Raw genomic sequence first — 21,069 nt, forward strand, 5'->3', positions numbered from 1 at the left:
AGCCCAGTCCATTTGGTTATCTGTTTCTATGTTTCACGAAAAAGGCATTGTTTCCCTTTAAAGCTATGCTTCATCAGAGACTCAAGGCTTCCTTTTCTGTCTTCTAGTTCCCAGGATTTCCTTTTGTATTACATATTGCTCTTTTTTGAATGTAGGTTTTTAATTCCGTAGGAATTTTTGCATTCCTCTGGGCTTGTATTTGCATAGTGCTTTCAGATGCCGAAATTTCCCGTCTAATGTAGTATATCTGCCGGTATCGCAACAATTTTTTATCACGATACTCTCATGGTTAGAATATCATCTCTATTTACGAATTTGTAATAAATGTAGTGGTGGTACATCTTTGCTTCATGTTTGTAACACCATCAATAGCAGCCTCTCCTCTAGAACACTTTTTCCCTGGTATAAAAATTGACACCTGTCCAAATTGATATACTAGCGACGAACGCCACCAATCCTTAAACAACTCTATAATTTGGATCCTCCGTTAAATGGAAAGTGTTAACTTCACTCACCATACTCACTCACTCACCTACACCACGATGTATATTTCATTATTTTATTATTGTTATTTTTGTTAATTATAATCCAGCCAGCTCCAAATTAAATCCAAGGCGGGAGAAGTGAACCCAGAGAGCAGAAAACCATATTAACTTAAATTAGTAGAGAAATTATCTAAGACATCAACTTACATTTCAAAAATATATCTTCATTTTCTAGGAAAAATCAAACATTTTTTTATTAAATAAAAAAAGGATTTTTTTAGTGAATAAAAAAGAAGCAATATCTTTTTTACATAATTACTAGTTGTAAGTTCATTTTTAAATCCATTGTTTTAGTATCTACCGCTCGTGGATAGTTCTGTTTAAGAATGCCAAAAGGTAGCACGGAAAGGAATTGATTGCACCGGATTGCTAAACATAAACATTCACGTGATGAATACTTTCTCCACGTGTTCATTAAAATCTCATATACTACTCAAACATATAAACCTTGGGTTTCCTTTCATATCTTTTCATGTAAACTCAAGCAGCAGGAAACTAATATCGTGCCTAATAATCCAAAAAACTCTGCTTGTAACATTTGGAAAATTTGTGAGGTGTATAGAAACGTACAAATACTATTATAGAAAAATGTATGTTGTGGAAATATCGAGGAAATAAGGATCTTTAGAAAATATCCGGATGAACATGGTTACCACAAATGTATTGCTAACACAAGTTGTTCCCTTTTCAGGAATCCATATTATACTCCATGTACGCAAAGCCCTAAATCCATTGTTTTTTATTCCATTTTTAATTATTTAATTTTATGCGCGGTTTGCATTTTATCAAAAGTAACAAATGCATTTTTAGGAATTTGCATATTCCTAAAAGGAATATTAATTACAAAGATGGATACTGCAGTAAAATTCGATGTATTTCTAGATGGAATGCCATTTAAAATGTTTCTTTTTGTCATTATGAAGCGAGTTTGATTATATTTTAGTCGTTGCCATTATTTAAGTGGTTACTTCCGTTCCAAAGTTTAACAATTTGATGTTCGCACGTAGATAAAATCACATCCTTTCACCCGCTGAAATTATCATATCAAAGTGGTTGTTTACACAGATAATATACAAATAATAATGCATTAGAATACAGATTCAAAATAAAATGTAACAATAGTACATATACATAAATTAAGATAAAGTGGAACTCTGGCTCTAGCTTGATACATCCAAATTAAAAAGTAAATATAGTATAATGTATGCTGCTTGAAGTGAATACATAATGATCGTACACTATTTTCATAAAAAAAATCAAATAGAATTTTCGATACTAAAGAAATAAAATAGTTTAAACAATCTTAAGTTGACTATTGAATACTAATCGTAATCAATATTAAGTAGAATACCGAATCTGCAACATATGTAAACACTAGAATACATAAGAGAAAGTAATAGAAATTTGCACAAATTGAATGTATTTGTATGTGACAAAATGGTAAAAGCATGATGTATAGATAAAACGCGATAGACACAAAAGAAGGAACATATACCTTTTTGTTTTTTCAAATTACATTTCATTTATTTTTTGCCTTATATGCAAATATATACTAATAATCAAAAAATGGAATGATGATGAAAAACAAAAAACTAAAACCAGAAAACCAACAAAAAAATAGACTTACAAACAAAATTTTAAGTTTTTCTTGTGGAAAAAGGATTTTTATTGATTTCGATTGTTGAAAAGTGACGCTGCAAACTGGCACAAACTACACTAATGCATAGAGAAGATAAATATTTAAATATATAGGAAAACAAAATACTTGTACTTTATTATAATGAAAGAGAGATAAGTAAAATTTGTAGAAAATGAAAGTCCAATAAAAATAATACAGCAACAAAATAATTAAGGAAAATTGGAAAGATTATAACAGAAAAAAAGAAATGAAATTCACAGCAATTTTACAGTAAGTATTGAAATCTGTTTCATAATGATATTGGCAACGTAAAAAAAGAATAAACAAACGAGTTAACCATATAAGTAAGAGAATAAATAAGAAAAATACTGTATTGATTTATTGAGGCATATATAAGAATAAATAAAGGATAACGAATCAATAATTAATTGCTGTTTTTTTATTTATTTAATTTTACTTTATTTCTTTATTTAAAAGAGGCAATGAACGAAGGAAACTTAGTTAAATATGGCGCACAGAACTACCATTAAAAATATTGTAGGAGGAAAATATACAGGGTACGGCAGCATAATTTCCTTTTTTAAAATGCGCGCCACTCAGTTAGTTGATGTCATAGCGGAGCGCTAGTAGTCTCGTTCAAGAGGGGATACTGTAAAGTTTTGTCCCGACACGGTTCAGTCGCCATCATGCATTGGAATAGTGAGGAGCGTGCCTTTGCCGATGAGGTTTACTTTTCAAGCGGATGTTCGGTTATTGCAACACAGCGTGCATTTCGGAATTGCTTCAGTTTAGCCCCGTTGGCTCCCGTCCCAGACCGCAAATCAATTGTTACTTGGGTCACTACATTCAGACAAACTGCAAGTGCGACAAAAGGAAGAACTGGAGTCCCTCGGCCCGTTAGATCACCTGAGAACATTGAAGCAGTGAGAGCGTCAATGTTGCGATCGCCACGGCGTTCTGCGCGCAAACACGCATCTGCCCTTGGACTATCCGATCGTTCTGTGAGAAGAATTCTTCGTGATGATCTTCATTTTTATCCCTATAAGGTGGCGATAGTGCAGGAACTTTCAGAACGTGACTTCAATTCTCGAATGAACGCGTGTGAGCTTCTTCTTGATGTCGTTCCAGAGGGTGCTATTGTTTTTTTAGCGATGAAGCCCATTTGTGTGGGTCGGTTAACAAACAAAACATGCGCTACTGGACTGACACCAACCCTCGAGAATTGCATCAAAAGCCTTTGCATTCACCCAAAGTCACAGTGTGGTGTGCAATTTCCTCAGCTGGAATTATTGGTCCCTGGTTTTTTCAGGAAAATGAGGTTACAGTGACAGTGAATTCGGACCGGTATGTAAACATGCTACAGAATTTTTTTTTCCCATGGCTAGAAAATTTGGATTTAGGGGACACTTGGTTCCAACAAGACTGTGCAACAGCACACACTTCAAGAGCATCGATGGCTGTTTTGAGGGAACACTTTCCAGAGCGCCTTATCTCAATTAGAGGCGAGTTGGAATGACCGGCACACTCTCCCGATCTGTCCCCTTGTGATTTTTTTCTATGGGGTTTTTTGAAATCCCGTGTCTATGTGAACCGTCCAAGAACCCTACAAGATTTGAAGACCAACATCCAAGAAGAAATTGCCAACATAACACCTGCTATGCTAACAAGAGTCATGACAAACGCCAGAAATCGGTTTACGCAATGTATGGAGAATGGGGGACGTCACCTAACAGATTTGATCTTCAAAACAATGTAAATAAAAACTTTAGACATGTACCTACATTATAAAAAATAAATAAATATTTTCCGATGCATACAATAGTTTTTATTGAGTTTTGAAAAAAGGAAGTTATGCTGCCGCACCCTGTAGTAGAGCAAGTATAATGCGTTATAGTAGCAACGATATAACCTCAAAATCGGGCAACGGCAAAAGAGTTCAACTTTTGTGAAAAGCACTTGCAAAGTTTCTGCGTTATGCGTATTATACGAAATCGAAGGCGGAGCAGTTCATCAGGCCATTATGGAGTTCAAAGTATACATAGCGGGAAAGGTTGCGCGGAAGGAAGGAAGATTAAAAGACTGGAGGCTGGTAGAATAGTCCACAAGTTTTTTTAATCCCTAACATCCCAAGCTCAGTGGGTAAAGAGTAGTATAGGTCCCAGGGCGAAACTTGGATTGGTACCCACGATAGAGCATAAGACCTGGGAAGCGCCTGCTGATGCAACATCAACAGCTCTATTACCATACCCGATCTCCAGCTCCAGCTGCAGACGGAAAGCCTAAAAACAGGACAAATCGTACCAATTAATTCTCCAGGTTAGGAGTTGGGTAGAGCTGACAACCCTGCATGGAAAAAAACTTGTTACGAAGCCACAAAGAAGCCTCGAATTAGATGGATTTCACAATGACGAACCCGACAACAAAAACGGACAAACAATTTACGCATTTTCTCACGGAACGTGCGCTCCCTGTACAGACTGAATGCTTCCTAGCAGCTAGCCGATATCATGTCCCAACATAGGCCTTATGTAAAAGCATTACAAAAGAGGCGCTGCATAGGGATCGGTTTCCCGGGGAAGAGCCACTATACCGTATAATGGCACACATTATAGTGGCCACCAAGTAAACCATGTGCTTTGAGTAAGCTTCTTAGTCAACCAAAAAAATGAAGCCTGCTGTTATCTGCTTTACAAACATAAGCGAACGGCTATGAACTCAGCGCCTCCAAAGCAAATTTAAAAATGTAAGCCTCATTAATGTTCACGCTCCTAAAGAGGAGACTACAGAGTCATAGAAGGATGCATTCTACGAGGCAGTAGAACGAACACTCGAAGCCCGCCCCAGGTATGATATCAAAATGATACTTGAAATTTTAATAGCCAAGTAGGGATCGAGCCTGTATTCAGGCGATATGTCGGCTCCCATAGCTTACATAAGGATACCAATGACAACATACTGCAGAATATTAAATTAGCTTTGTCGCACGAAGTGGTTGTTGGAAGTCTCTGGTTTCCGTCAAAAGTGCTCCGCAAACAAACGTATGCCTCTCCAAACGCGACCACTTTGAACGAAATTTACCACGTATCAATAGAACGCCAGCACCTCTAAACCTTGATGAATGTTAGAACATACAGAAGGGCCAATATAGACTCGGATAACTATCTCGTTGCCATAGTGCTCCGGGCTCGAATTAAAACATCGCCTACAATCCCGTCTGATAATCAGGTGAGAGTTAACACTGAAGCAATTGCAAAAAAAAAGTCGGAATGACTGGTTCGACGATGAATATAAGCTAGCAACGGAACGGTAGAATGCCGCATATCGAGTAGGGAAAATGGAAGCCTGGCAAAACCAACAAGTCTGTGAACTCGAAAAGTACAGGCAGCAACCAGAACAGGTGCGGAAGTTTTACCAACAAGCCAGCAGGAAGAAGCCTTATAACCCGCGATGGTTAACTTTCCGAAAAAAAAGGGATATCTGATTTCCGACAGAATGGGCATGTTGGGGCGTTGGGTTGAATATTTTGATGAACTGCTCAGCAACCAGAATTATCGACGAGTTGGAAGTCCCGCCAACTGAAGACGATGATTAATATTGTCACCACTAAGCATAGAAGAAACAGTCCGTGCAATCCACTGGCTTGGAAACCATAAGTCACCAGGAGCCGATGGAATTACAGTCGAACTGGTTAAATATGGAGGCGACCAACTATATCAAGCAGTTCATCAACTAATTCTCAAGGTGTGGGACAGCAAATCAATGCCTGACGACTAGCAACGAGACGTTATCCGTCTCAGACATAAAAAGGAAGATATCACGCAGTTTAGCAATTATAGAGGTATCACATTGCTGAGTACCATCTATAATATATTCTAAGTTATCTTGCTAGGCTGGCCCCGTATGCCCAGAACATCATTGGCAACAGATCAGATTTTCTCTCTGCGGCAATCGATAGAAAAACTGTTGGAATATGGCCACCAGCTGCACCATCTTTTCATCGAGTTTAAGGCTGAATATGATTAAACAAGGATGTTCTATCGTGCACCCTTTTTAACCTGGCCCTGGAAAAAAGTTATCCGTGATGCTGAGGTAAGAGGCACCATCCTCTTTAAGTCCACCCAACTACTGGCCTATGTTGACGATATCGACATTATGGGAAGAACGACATGAGATCTACAAACTGCCTTCATTCCGATCGAACAGGCGGCGCGAGACCGTTGAACTGCACATCAATAAAGGCAAAACGTAATATATAGTGGCAAAGTCAGCACCAAAAACCAAACAACCAACAACATAAAATCGCACTGGTCAAACGAGAATAATTAAGGTGGAGACTACAAACTTGAGACCGTTAATAATTTCTCCTATCTGGGGTCAAAAATCCCAAGAGATAACAGCTACCACGATGAAATCGGCGCACGGTTGTTGGCAGCCAATAGAGCCTATTTCAGTTTACAAAAACTGTTCCGTTAGAAACGTCTCAGCATAGCGTCAAAGCTCTTACTGAACAAGACAATAATCTTGCCAGTGCTCATGTATTCCTCGCCGACTTGGTTAGCGAGAAATATTGCGAACTCTTGGCCACATTCGAGGGAATCTTCCGGATGGAGGATGATCCAGCTCGGAAAGTCTATAAGGGCAATATCTGAGGTTGGAAAGAAGACGAGGCAGACCCTGCCTGATATGAAGCAACGCCGTAGGCCAGGACGCCAAACAGCTTTTAGGGATATCGAATTGGTGGACCTCAGCGCAAAACCGGGATGTTTAGAGTTCTTTAAGGCAGGCCTAAACCGGATACCAGTTGTTGCGCCGTCGATGATGATGATACTGAGCTCCTGTTGTCAACGCTGTTCACCAAGCTTTTCATAGGTTTTCTCTATTGTTTGCATTGGGGGGTTAAGTATATTACTATGATCATTTGTTTGGTAAAGAAGAGAGTTCGGATGAAGATACGTTGAACTGTTTTGAAAGCAAGATAATTATGGTTGCCGGAACGGAACCACATCACGAAGCGAACGAGAAAATTGAAGAGTGTTAAGGGTCGGGCAGGGTCAAAGCCAAAACAGTTTCGCAATATGAAGGCAGGCATTCTGGCAACGCTATCACTGACATCAAGGCACTTATCACCGAAAGTTACACCGTAGTCGTGGAAGGATTGGTCCGATGTAATAAAAGCTTGTCAACAAAAGTGTAGGAAAACAGGTTGCGGGAGCATTTATAAAGACTTGCTACTGAACGATGAGCATCGACCATCGAAATGTGTCAGAACCAAAAAACATTTCCTCAATCGAAGTTTTCCCTGCCTCAGATCTTTAGGAAATACGACCTTTCGGGTTCCCATTTTTCCTTTGCACTCGCATTCCATAAAAATGGATGGTCAACCTGCTTTAGTGTGAATTCTCGGGAAATTAGGGAAGAGTAAAAGGAGCGAAATTCCTTTGTCCAGAAGGCTTTTCTTCTGGAATCGCAAAGCAAATGAACATTACCTTCACTCCAAAATAATCCAAATCTTATTCAGTAAAACTCTTTTATCACAATCTCTTAAGGTTTTCCCTACTGGACAAAATTCTCAAAAATGCAGCTGTTCCTTAAGATAAGAAGAAAAGTACCAATTTTTTCAACATCCCAAATTTTGATTAAACTTATCTTGATGGTAAGCTAGGCTAACGGGACTAAACATGCTTCCTGCAAATGTGACTACTGCTGATTCAAGCAATGGTCGTCTTGGTTTTCTAGACGTTGACCTAAATCCCGATGTGGAAGCTGTTGGAGTAGATGATTCACCAAGTGGTTAGTTACTGGTCTCGTTCGAAACCTCATCCAGGCGAAGCGGGGGCAGCTTGTGTATTAATCTGTGGGTCACTCTGTTGGCCGTACGACGTTCACAACTCTCACTAGACCGTCGTCACCTTTGATGATGTTAATGATTCTTTCTAGAGGCAATTTCATTAGGGGTCGTCTTTGATGATAACCATTGCCCCTGGAGCGACGCTCTAACATTGGCTCTGCAAATGCAAATTTGTATCTTTGTTGGAACTGGTTAAAAGGCTACATTCACCATCGTCGCCAAAAGTCCATTTTTAGTTGTCAGATGATTTTCCAAAGAGTAAGCATACTATTTTGTGGTATGGCGTGGGAATCAACGATGGTCGTGAAGATTTCTCCGATTAAGAAATTACCTATCGTTAGTACTGTTAAATCGTTGCGATCTGCTGACAAGGGGGTGATCGGATACGAGTTCATTATCGCTTCTATTTTGATGGCAGTGGTCTCCAGCTCCTCATAGGTGGAATGTATGACGGAGTCGATGTTTGGCGGCCTTTATGCCTTCCGATTTCGTCAAACTGGAACTTAGCACGAACGAAATTGGTTGCATTTTCGCGGTTTATGTGTATACTACAACCACGTCTGCCCATGAACCTCTTGAGTACTTCGATGAATTTCTCAGTTGTGAAGTCTGTCACGACTTTCAGCAGATGACAGCGATATAAGATTTCTTCTTCTTTTTCTTCAGCCTTTGACACGTTCACAAGCGGGGTCGGCTCGTCGTGATCGGTTTCGCCATTTGGCTATATCAAGTGCCTGATCTGAATTCAATCGCAAAGTTTTCAAATCCCCATCCAGCGTATCAAGCCACCGTTGCTTCGGTTGGTCCTTCGGTCGCTTACCATCGACTTCGATGTTCAGACCACTCTTGGCAGATTAATTCTCGTTAACGCGAATTACGTGAAGATACCATTGAAAACACCTCTCTGGCAGTTTTTCCAGGATCGGTGCAACTCCATATCGATCGCGGATATGTTAATTTCGGATGTGGTCAAAACATGTCACGCGACTTATCTAACGGTACATCTTCGTCTCCATTACCGTAAGACGGCATTCATTGTCTTTTATAGTCGGCCAACACTCAAAACCATAGAGAGCGGCAGGACGAATGATATTGCGGTAAATTTTAGATTTGAGATTTTCGTTGACACGTCGATCACAAAGAACACCAATTGTGGGGCGCCACTTCATCCAGATTGCGTTAATGCGTGAAGCAATATCATGACGCAGTTCTCCATCGGCTGATAGTATTGACCTGAGACATTTAAATTGCGCAGTTCTGGGCAGTGGACAGTGATTGTGCCTGTTTCATGGGTACCGGTCCGTTTTATTCAGCTTCAATCTGAAACCGTGTTGCATGAAGCGATCATTCCATTTTTGGGCAAGTTGCTCGAGATCATTTTTGCTTTTAGACGCTAGCAAAACATGTGGACTTTAGATGTCCCGTGTGACGGTGTCCATAACAAGAGCAAAGTCCTACGGCGATATAGGACTTCTGTGGCCGTTTTCCTCTTAATTTGTAATGAGTCAAAATAGGTCCGCAGAAATCCACTTCGATGTTGACGAACGGACGAGCTGGCTGGACACGAGGGGTCGAGAAGTTACACATTCTTTGTTTTGAGTTCGCTCTTGCCCATTGGACGCAGCGCTGATCGAGCATGAATTTTTCCTTGCACCGGCCAATATGTTTACCTCGCAGTGTAGAGAAGTACTTTGGTACTGCAAGATTATGGAGGTGTTTCGCCTCCTAGCCGTCCTCCTTCACTGAGAAGACTTTCTTGGACATCAAGGGACTTAGACTAGACTAGACTTAGACTGATTAGAGACTGTCCTTGCTCACTTCTTTGAAATTAGACTCTAAATTTCTCGTCCTGCATCGTTCTCACAATAGTTTCACGCTCTTCATCGATGTCATGTGTTCTGCTGGAGGATTTGGAGTGATGTCACCTAGTCCAGGTTTCCGGCACTTGGTGATAAAGGGTAAGATATGGGCGACAATGCGTTGCAACTTTGGGAACGAATTTGTGTAGTTAACCTGATGTATCAAATGGGCTTACGTTGCAGAGAGAAGGCTTGTAGAGGTCGCCTGTCTCCTTTCTTCCATGTGGTCGGTTTAGGATTTTAAGAATGGTGCAGGCCAGACGATTCAGAGCCATGCAGAAATAATAGGTCATAGAACCACAGATTACAGGACGCTAATTTGTCGGGACATACTCCTCTCGATCGCAGATATATAGGATTGTCAGTATAGCATGCCTTCATTGTGTAGCTATGGTTTACTTCTGGATACAGACTATCCTGTTAGCCACAAACGTATGAAAAGATGACGTATCAGAATTGATCCAAGCCAATACGATTGTGGAGTCTGTCCATAAGAAGACGCTCTTATTTAAGCGTACATCTGGTCTTATTCTCTTCTGCTGCTTGCTTGGCTGCACATAACTCTAGTCGGGGCGGCGATGGTGGGTGCCACCTTGGATTTTGCGCATGAAGTCGTATGATCACTGTATTGATGTTGTCGGCTGATCTTACGTAAGCCCTGACCCCGTAGACACTCTCGGAGGTGTCTGCAAATATGTGGATTTGCATGAGCTTCGGGTTTTTGGATGCATAAACGTGACACTTGAGTACCCTTAACCCGTTCCGAAACTGACACCAGGTTGTAAGGGCTTCTTGAAGCAAAGTTGCATCCCAATCCATATTCATCTTCCAAGATTGGTGCAGGAAGGTCTTTGCGGTGACCAATACCCGCCCTATGATGCCTAATAGGTCGAAAAGGTGAGCGATATCTGAGCAAACGGTGCGGTTTGGGACCGCTTAAGATTCGTTCCACACGTCTGGCTTCGGGAGCCACGTCAGCCCAATAGTTTCTATGCGCTCTTCCCCTCTTGCCGGTGCCAATACATGCTGTAAGCAGAACTATCAAGTACTGCCTGGGACTCATATCCGTAAACCGGGCATGTTCCCGTGATCACCCCTTGGTTGTATGCTTTGGTGAATCACCTTGCAAACAGCATTATGTGTGTTCTTACATTGCACAGGTGCCATAACAGTGCAGCCAGAAATAGGATGTTCCAACGTCTCTGACGTCCGACCACACATTCTGCACTGGTCGTTCTGCATCCGTTCTTCCATTATAAGCCTTTTATAAGCTCGGGTCGTGATCACGCCATCGTGAATGGCACACATGAATCCCTCCGTCTCAGAAAAGAGCACACAGCCATCTGTTCGACAAATGCACATCGACAACTGGCTACGTGTTTGCCATGCATTACCTTCAACTTCCATTCATCGATCCGCTCCTGGTCTGATGTCACCTAACACAGAGGATTGAAAGATCAATCCTTCAAATTACATGAAGTCAGCCAACAGTCTGCCTTACAAACAGCCGCATGCAAGGGACTCGCCTGCTCTTTGCTGTAAAAATAAGCTCATAGTGAGTCGATTTGGCGGTCATGTTGTGTCGCACATCAACCAGGCCCCTACTTCCGATGTCACGAGGCAGGTTCATCCGCTCCACGCCTGGTGGTGGTGGGTGATGTATTTAGATTTCGGAATGCATAAGGGGAAGGGATAGCGAATAAATTCAATGTGCTTAGTTTACTCTTCCCCGAGAAATACGATTTCAAGACCAATCACGTCACGTCGCAGGAATTAGGACAGCAGAGCATCCTTCAGATCACCAACTCGAGCATGGGTTCCTTGCAAAATTCCTAAGTACTTCTAGAGGTCTATCTCGGTCATAGCTTCGATGTGAGGGGGGTCACTAAAGCTATGCCCGGCATTCGACTCGTGATGACCGTTGCGGATGGCTTGGATTCGACATTTGTCTAATCCAAATTCCATCCGAATATAACGGCTAAACATGTCTACTATTCGTAACAGACTTCTAAGGTGGTCGTCAGTAGCAGCATACAGCTTGATGTCATCTAAGTACATCAAGTATTTCAACTCGTGCTTAGAAAGTACGCCATACTTTATTGCAAAAACATTCCCTCTAGCATCATTCAGTGGCCAAAGGCAGATACAATGTCATGCAAAACCAAAGAGGATTTAACGAATCCCCCTTGAAGATGGCCCACGGTATTCAGGTGGGTTATAAGGTGTTGGTACCATCAAATGAGTGGACTGTTAAGGTGGTACGCCATCGAACCAATGCGACACAGATGTAGGACATCGATTAGCCAGGTGTGCGGGACGCTATCAAAGGCCTTCGCGTAATCGATATAACAATTAAAGGGATTTCTTTGGCCTCTAGTTGCTTGTCCTACAACTACCGAGTCGATAATGAGTTGCTCTTTGCAACCGCCTGACCAGGCTCCACGCCCTTCTGCTCGTTGGACAGAATGTTATTGTTCTCGTGGTCCGCATTGACCCTTTCATTAATTATGGACGTTATGAATTTGTCGAGATTTGGTAAGCGTCTTGGGTCTGGGGCATTATTGGACCATGTCCTTCTTAGGGAAAAGATAGATAATCCCCTCATTAACAAATGGTGGAAATTCCTGGGGGCGACTAATGACCTAATTTATGGAATGTACCAACCGACCATGTACGCTGATGAAATTTTGTACTCAAAATTCTGCACTCCATGCAGACCTGGGCCTCACCTGCTCTTCAAGCTGTTTATGACTTATAGAATTTCCTCTTCATTAACATCCGCAAAATTCATACCCGCTATGGTGCATGGCCGTAATCCACTCAGCAAGCTGGGTCTAAACTGCAATTAAAGAGTATATCTCTGAGACTTTAAATTTGTGCTTTTAATTCCTGCAATTACCATCACCGCCAAAACAACTACCAACTGTCGCATATGAACGAAGGCAATCAGTTTACTTCTCGCGAACCTCCCTGGAACTTGTATGCTGCATTTAGTGGTGACCAGCTTCTGAAGGCACAATCTCCTTTCAAGTGGCCGTTCTGGAGTTGATGCAAAATGCAAAAACTGCCTTTTTCCACCACTGGACAGGCAGCTAGAATAGTTCATGCCTTCGTGCAACCCAAACACCCTCCTTTATTAAACACATCCGATTTGAGTACAATATAATACGGGTTGTTGTCGGTGATGTAAGTGCTTCCGTCCATCTTGAAATTGACAATCAAAATTGATCCCGCTGGCATATGGTGCATCTTGGATTCATTTGGAAATCACCGTTGCCTTAATCAAATCAACAATGAAGCCATCGCTGATTAAAAGGTGGCGTAAGTGGTTAGATACGTTCTACCCAATATAGCCTCAGTTTTGTAAATAGTAACGGCAAGATAACTAGGATTTGCTGCTACAAAAATATTTTGCTGGAATGGGCAGCATTGAACAACAAATCGTTTTTTTCCTAAACCTCCGTCAAGGAATTGGATACAGGCTGATAAGATTAAATCAGTAACGAAAGAAAATCACCGAGAATCTAACAGGAAATGCATAATTATTCTAAATGAAACTGAACATCTTGCTGCTGTTCGAATAACACAAGAAATCATCCATAAAATGAATTATAAGAGATGCCCCTTCTCCCACGGCATACAAATATGACAGCATCTGATTTTCATACATTTGGTCCATTAGAATAAGCAACAAAGTAACAGCATGATTTATCCTGACGCAGTTGTTGAAAAATTTCAAGGATTACTTCTTAGGCCAGGATGCTTGATTGAAAATTCTGGAATATCTATTCACCCATTAAGACAAATCCACCAGCAATTCTTAAATATACATTTCCTAGATATCAATAACTTTAAAATATTTCTTACCAGAAATATATTATTCCGGTACCCAGTTATGTTGAATGTTTTGTTAGTCTCCTAAACAAAATAAGCAAATCTAAGCTCCTCAACAGAGGAGGATAGAATAAATCAAATTAACAACTGCAACCTTAAAGAAGATTCAACTATGTGCATCACACTCCGATATCTTTTTCCACCATTTCGAATTTGTAGAAAAAAGTTATTGTATCGCAAAAGCCAAATTATCCCTTTTCAAAAATGCAGTTGTAGTGAGATTATATTTTGGTCGCATTACCCTCACACTTGTTTCCATGACATGTTTCGAAATCACCACCATGGCAACCTATCGACCAAACTTTGATACATAATAGAATTTTTCAGTTGGCATAAGATCTCGTAGCTTACATATCACAAACAGCAAAATGACTGACGAATTAAAATATATTGTTACTCAAATAAACAACACACTTAATACCGAATATAATTTAATATCCTTCGACTCAATGTCCGGAGAGGGTCTGCTTCAAGTTCTGGTTGATATTCTCGTGCACTTCAACGCAACGACCAAAGTACGTACGTAAAACGCAATAATTTCCGAATTACTGTGACATTTGTGTTAATTTTTTAAATAAATGCTACCTTTTATAAATGTTCCTTAGTTTGATGTGAAATTCAATGATCGTGAAGACACAGTGCGACGAATTTTGGAGGGACTGCAAAGGATACAGTACAGACCACATATCGAAATTTCCGACCCAACATCTTTCCGTCGTAGCGTACATCATGGAGATAAGAAAGTTATCCACCCAATTCTCCGATATATTTTCGATCACAAAGAGAAGATTCATCAGTTAACTTACTTAGCACGGTAAGGTATTAAGTTTTTCGAATCCAGCAAGTTACAAATTCACGATTTTGGTCATTCGTCTTCCGCAATCTATGTACATATCAGCAAATTGTTTACTGTGATTTAAAACTTGCTGAAAGCCTTCCTATGGAATGATTCGAAAGTATGAAACTACTGTTCTGCGCCAAGGGTCCTTGCTCACCCGTCAACCAAATTGGCAGGGTAGGTCCCCCCCCCCTAATATATGTCCTACCGATTGCCACTTCCGTCTTTTCATCATATCGCTGACGGATAACTGGTACAAAATAGTATCAGATCGGCATACCCCAATCCCGTATTGCAACACAGAAGGAAAATTATCACAGAACAGTCTCAACTTGATCTTAGATAATCGAGATAATTGCTATTCGAGATTTTAGGCAAATTACTGAAAACGGATCCAGTGCTGTTAGTCGAGCGGCATCTAGTTGAGTGCAACCATTGCCAGAAACCACGCTTTCTAGATATACAAATTGACCAACGCCTTCGATTCTCTACCCATTATTGCAGATAGGGAGATTGCAATGACCCGTCAGACTGGAAACCATGATTTTATTGGTGTTTATCTTCACTCCGACTCTACTTGCTAGTCTTTCCAAATCCATAGCCATTTGGCAAAAGTCAATGACCCATTGAGAAAGCTAACAAATATCATTAGGGTAGTCTAGGTGTTTGGGGAAAGATGTCATAATATATTGAACTCTAGCACGTCCTCCGGATATTCAACATGAAGAACGTCAGTGCAAAATGCAACCCTGGCGGACCCGGCTTTCTACCTCAAATTCCTCTTAAATTTTACCTCAATGCAGCACATGACAATTTGCACCATCATATGTCGCTCAAAATCGATGAAGAGCAGCTGAAGCGAAGATCTAAACTCCACGCACTGTTCCAAAATGACCCGCAGAATATTGTGTGGCCAATGCAAAAGGTCCGAAGTCGAAACCAATCTGCTCGTTGTCGATCAAGCTTTCACAATGTTGTTTGATGCGTTTCAGGACAATTTTAGTTATTACCTTCACGGAGGCAGGGAGCACACAGATATCCCTCCAATTGCACACTCAAAACAAGGGTCCTTTTTGAAATCACCTCCATGTGACCGAGAAGCCAAAGGAGGGTGACCTTGAGCGTCCAAATTGTTCAGCGCAATTTGCCGCAACAGTCTGGAGGATGTTGCCGTTCAGTACAAGGGCTTAACGACAGAGTTCGAAGAAGCGTGTGAAAAACAGAAAGGCGCCAGGCCCTGATGGCATCCCGGCAGAAGTTTACAAACTGCTGTTCCGCCAACGGCCAGAATTTCTGCTTGAAGTGTTCATCGCTTGCATGAAGGTGGACATTTTTCCTTGTCGCTAGAAAGTGGCCAGACTCGCGTTGATCGTTAAGGGTAAAGGAGACCCGGAGCTCCCGCCTGCATACCGACCGCTGTGTATTCTTGACACGGCCGGAAAAGTGCTCGAGAAGCTCATCAGGAGTAGATTCGCTGAAGCAATCGGCGCTGCTACAGGGAGGTCTACAGTGGATGCTGTTATGGAGGTAGTAGATGCGATTCATCGAGCCGAGGCACACAGCCGCCGATCTCGACGGATAGTGCTCCCCATAACGCTTGATGTCAGAAATGCCTTCAATTTCGTAAGATGGACAAATATGTTAGGCACACTAGAAAACTCATTTCACCTGCCAAGCTATCTCTTGCAGATATTGAGGGATTATCTGAAAGACCGCTCCCTGCTCTATCGGACACTAGAGGGCCAAAGGAGGACGGAAATCACGTCGGGAGTAGCACAGGGATCCATCCTAGGACCGGACCTCTGGAACGCTTCCTACGATAGTCTGCTGAGACTCGATATACTCGAAGAGTCGTGCCTGGTCGCTTATGCAGATGACGTAGCGGCACTTGCTACCGAACCCACTGTTGAACAGGCGCAAAGCAGACTTGGCATATTGATGCGACGGGTAAGCGGATGGATGGCTGCTCACGGTTTCAGCCCTACACTGGAAGAAACCGAAGTAGTTATCTTCACTAGAAGGAGAATCCCGACCCTGCGTCCCATATCGATTGGCAAATTGACTATAGAGTCAAAACCAGCGCATAATCTTCCAGTACCGCCAGTAGTTTAGCTTGAAATACATTGACGAATCATACACGAGACCGTACGACTCGAATACACATACAGAGAACTCCTGCAACGACACTTCAGATCATCTGTGATCAGTCAGGGAAGAAGACTGTGTTTTAGCCTTGCAACACGCTTTGGTTGGAAAATCCACAGCAAAGTTTCTCGTGTAGTTCGATTTGCGTGTGGTGAAGTCGGTGGGAAAGCCCAGAGTTCCCAAGGTACTTCGCTTAGCTGCACTGTACACCACTACGTATTTAATGCCGAGGTCTAGGTTGAGGAGGTGTAAGAGGACATTGAGAGAACTCAGTGCCTGTCACCACATAATAGAACCCTACTTTAGGATGGGAAGTACCACGGCTGTGTCCATCCAGGTTACTATCCTCGTCCTGAGACCCAATTTCCTTTCAAAGGTCCTCTTGCACCCATAGGAGGTTATACAGACCTTCTTAATACTCAGTTCTATTTTAAATCTCCAATTTAGCTTCGGATCCAAAATATCACACAGACTTTACATTAGAAGGAAGAACTTATCTTTGGTCATTTAGCTCGGGAGATAGAATTCAAGTATCTAGTTGGTGAATAGCATCAACTAAGTTTCGGTTGGATTTATGCCAAGTTCGCATCTTGCGGTCCACAGGTACACCTTTCCCAAAGTTCCTTCCATGATGTTACTCATAATGGAAGTAAACATCGCTAACACCAACATCACCAAGTCGTCGGGATACGCCACCACCTTCACCTTTGTCCAACATGTGTCCAATTTCGTCCATCATTATCAACCAGAGCACCAGAGAGATGACACCACTCTGAAGCCTACCTCTGCTTGCTTTTACTTCTTCAGGCGGTGCTTGTATGGTTGCCAATGTTTGCCTATAGCAGATGTTGAAGATCTCCCTGGTCAGCTTCCTCAAGCTGGACAAATCTTCATTTCACCACGGCCGTAATGTCTCTGGCTGTATTTAGTAGGGCACTAGACTTTGAAAGCGGTTGCGAACGCCTTTCTCAGAACCCCGATCTTTGATTCCAGTTCGTCTATCTTGGCCAAACCTCCTCCAGTCGATGCTCCTGGGCTCAGAAGTGGCGGTGAGGAAAACAGGGCGGCAACCCTGTCGACCGAACCAAGTGGCCGAGGAGAACCTCCATAGTGGTGGCACCGGGAGACACTATATAACATTGGTTTGCCGACCGTGATGCAGTAGGCAAATGCTCCAAAGGTCTAATTAGGACAATCAGACAGGCAGTCTGTACGGAAAGTCATCTGAAGTGACAATAGGTCACGAAACCTTACCAGAGGTATTCTAATACAATGGAAACTGGCATAGCGCCTGAATTCACATACTTCGGGAGAATTGCTGTTGTATGTGCATTCAACTCGGTTGTTGCGATTGGCCCCTAGTGGGAGTTCCATGGAGGTTGTAGTTGTGTTCAAGCGGATAGAGACCTTCGGGTCTCAAACGTGGAGTTGCGTTTCAACATGGGTGCCGTACTCCGTAGAGATGTAGATGGATCTTTCATCCACCGGTATGAATGCTGCGCCATGCCCTCAGAATTGACTGGCACCGTTGTCGTTTGTCTCTACGGGGTTCTGATTGTGGTCACAAAGTCAGTCCGTGTCTTAAGCACACCGTGGAATGAAGTCTCCGAGACAGGTACCCACGTTAATCCATGGAGGCGTAAGTCGATCCTTCAAGAGCTCTGAAAAGGTTGGAGACTGAAAATTATTCAACTGTGATCTGAGAAGAAGCTCTGGTCAGTCCTTTCCAGTTTTCCTCCCTTGGAATCTCATTATCGGTTAATAAGGTGATATCAAAGACCTCTTCCCAACCGTCACAGTTCTCTGAGCTGGTAAAATGTTTGGTTAGTGTGCTGCCCCTACAGCCCACCGATAGATTTGCATCAATAATAAAATCAGAGAATGACTGACATCTCCCGTTGATTTCCGAGCTGCCCCAAAGCATATGCGTTGCATTCGTGCCGCATTTTATCCACAGGTTGGCCTTCTTTGCTGCTATTGGGGACATCAATTGTTGCAATCCTTCTGGCAGAGCTAATTTGCCGTTATCGGCTCCTGCCTGCGTCATTTTGACCACAGGTAGGTTGCTGAAACTCAAGTCCGGACAAAGAAAAGCTTGCAATTTATAATAATAAATTATAATACTTGGCATTTCTGTACTGCAGATTTATAAGCACTACCCTCAACATGATTTGCTTGTGTGGGGGGTTCGTTAGTCTCCGTCGAACCGTCGATTTTCGTTTTATTCTAAAAGCTCGAGGATCGAGGTCATTCTTCGTTCATTCTCTTTCAGCTTTGCGTTACTGGCTTGAAGCTGCAGTTTGTATTCCGCCTTTTGCGTATCTCCAGGCACTCTGCATTTATATGGAGCAGATAAGGTTGGCTGTTCATCTGGGGTCCTCCCTCCTTGATAACCACCTACTGTCCCGTGAAAATCCGTCGGCTTTGCAGAGACAGGGATTGGGTCCACGCGGATCTTCAGCAACCAGATGCGAACGGCCGGTCTCCTGGGGATCTCGTCATATAGGATGACTTTGAGCTTTACGCCCTCCTAGGTGTCGCTGATCCTATCGACGCATGAACCGTCGTATGTCTTCGCATTCTATAGTATGGAATCCATGCATCACCTAAGATAGACCTTCTCCTTTGCCGTTCAGGAGATGCCCAATTACCGTCACCAACAGCCTTGGCTCAACACTGCTCCACACCTTCAACGGTAGTTTGCCGCTATCGGAATTACCATCCGGCAATGCCACACGAAAGGGTTTCGCAGTTCGTGTCTGCTCCGCTTGTTTTGCTGTTCGATCACGTTTTGTGTTTGAAGGCGGTGGGCTTCGCCTTCTCCTCGTTTGCCAGAATGTTGTTAAAGCACCGAACTTCCGGTTTTCGACTTGTTTCTGTTTCCAGTGAAAATCATTTTAATAATTTGAAACCTCGACCTAGTGTTAATCGACCTGTAGCTTGTTTGGTTGACAAGTACAGTGGTGCTACACTCGATTAATACTAGGAAGTCAACAAATTTATAATAATGGTCATGCACTAAAAACTCTACTTTACCTTGGGTAGTTGAGAACCAATAATTTAACTGAATATTAAATTCCATTCATAAGTATCAAAATATTTTCTTTCACGCGTTGCCGCAGCTTTCTTTTACCTATTTCCCTGCCTCCAGAGGCGATGGCAAACCCCGAAATAGCAAATTTATGGAATGAATACTTGCTTATTCAAGAAGAATTCAAACAAGCACATAAAGGTCACATTGAATCGTCTAAGGAGACATCTCACCTGAAGGAATTGAGAAACGATATAAACGCAATAGAGATGGAAAAGGCAAATGGTACAGCGCTTTCATATCAACCAAAAACAGTTTCACTCCTAATTTAAACAAAACTTTACAGTGAAGAAGAGAATCGAAAGAACTCAAGCCCGCCTGGACAAAGTACCTCAGCAGGAGTTAGTTCTAGAAGCTGCCCATGCACTACGCCTGGAAAGGGATCGGCAAAAGGAATTGGAAGCTCAACTAGAAGACCAGAAGCATAATCTCCATCGAGCGCAAACGGTAAAACCCTTCAATAGCCGCAGAAGGAGCTAAAAACTAAAAATTACATTACGGACAGATGCAAGAACGACTTCAAAAGGAGTTATCAAATGCCCGAATGGCTGCCCAGGGAACGTCAGCACAACAAATGATGGAAACGATACAAGAGGAAACTCAGGTTATGGAGTTCATGGTTAAGCAGAAATTGCCCAATGAAATGCGTAATATGCAAGAAGAAATCAAATTATTAGAGGAAGTTATTGATGAGCCCAATGTTTCAAAGGATTATTTGAACGACTTGCAGATGAAGGTATCATTCTGAGTGTTTTGGAAATATTTTCCAAGGTTTTCACTTTCCTCGCTAAATTGCATGTCTTCGAAATTTAGGTTGACAGTACTTCAAGGAAAATTCAACAATTCGTTGAAAAGCGCTTATCCGAGCGAGGTGACCATAATGATTCATTGGTACCATTTCGGCAGCAAGCAGCTCTCATTGCTCGAAATAAAGAGATGGCCGCTGAACAACTGAACCAAGCTAACAAGGAGTTGAGAGAAGTGGAGACAATTTTAATGCATAAACAAAAGCTCGTAGGTCTTTTCAATTCCCTTCGAATTATGTTACAAAATTCTTTTCCAGCTCAAAGACACAGTTGGAGAGATAGTCCTGCGCGGCGAAGATTTGAAACAATATGTGAACACACTACGAGCCAAAAGCTCTGTTTACAAACAGCAAAGATCGGAGCTTGCATCAATTAGGGTACTTAGATTTTGATCCTTTTGAATT

General features: G+C 42.1%; 1 protein-coding gene and 1 long non-coding RNA gene across 2 annotated transcripts in view; one reads left to right on the top strand and one right to left on the bottom strand.

The window, feature by feature from the left end:
* On the bottom strand, positions 1–14,328 carry LOC119651239. The gene is made up of 3 exons (XR_005249442.1): positions 14,207–14,328; positions 2,173–2,261; positions 1–1,575 (listed from the first exon to the last, which is right to left on the bottom strand). It is a non-coding gene; the product is annotated as an uncharacterized LOC119651239 (long non-coding RNA).
* Positions 14,097–21,069, top strand: part of LOC119651238 (intraflagellar transport protein 81 homolog) — a 14,061-nt gene continuing 7,088 nt past the window's right edge. Inside the window, exons 1-7 of the mRNA XM_038054717.1 lie at positions 14,097–14,300; positions 14,391–14,599; positions 19,891–20,084; positions 20,146–20,306; positions 20,365–20,595; positions 20,673–20,873; positions 20,923–21,042. Coding sequence (XP_037910645.1) covers positions 14,154–14,300; positions 14,391–14,599; positions 19,891–20,084; positions 20,146–20,306; positions 20,365–20,595; positions 20,673–20,873; positions 20,923–21,042 — 1,263 coding nt within the window. The 5' untranslated portion in view covers positions 14,097–14,153. The remainder of the gene's footprint in view (positions 14,301–14,390; positions 14,600–19,890; positions 20,085–20,145; positions 20,307–20,364; positions 20,596–20,672; positions 20,874–20,922; positions 21,043–21,069) is intronic.

The sequence above is a fragment of the Hermetia illucens genome, chromosome 3 (assembly GCF_905115235.1).
Source record: "Hermetia illucens chromosome 3, iHerIll2.2.curated.20191125, whole genome shotgun sequence".
NCBI lineage: Eukaryota > Metazoa > Arthropoda > Insecta > Diptera > Stratiomyidae > Hermetia > Hermetia illucens.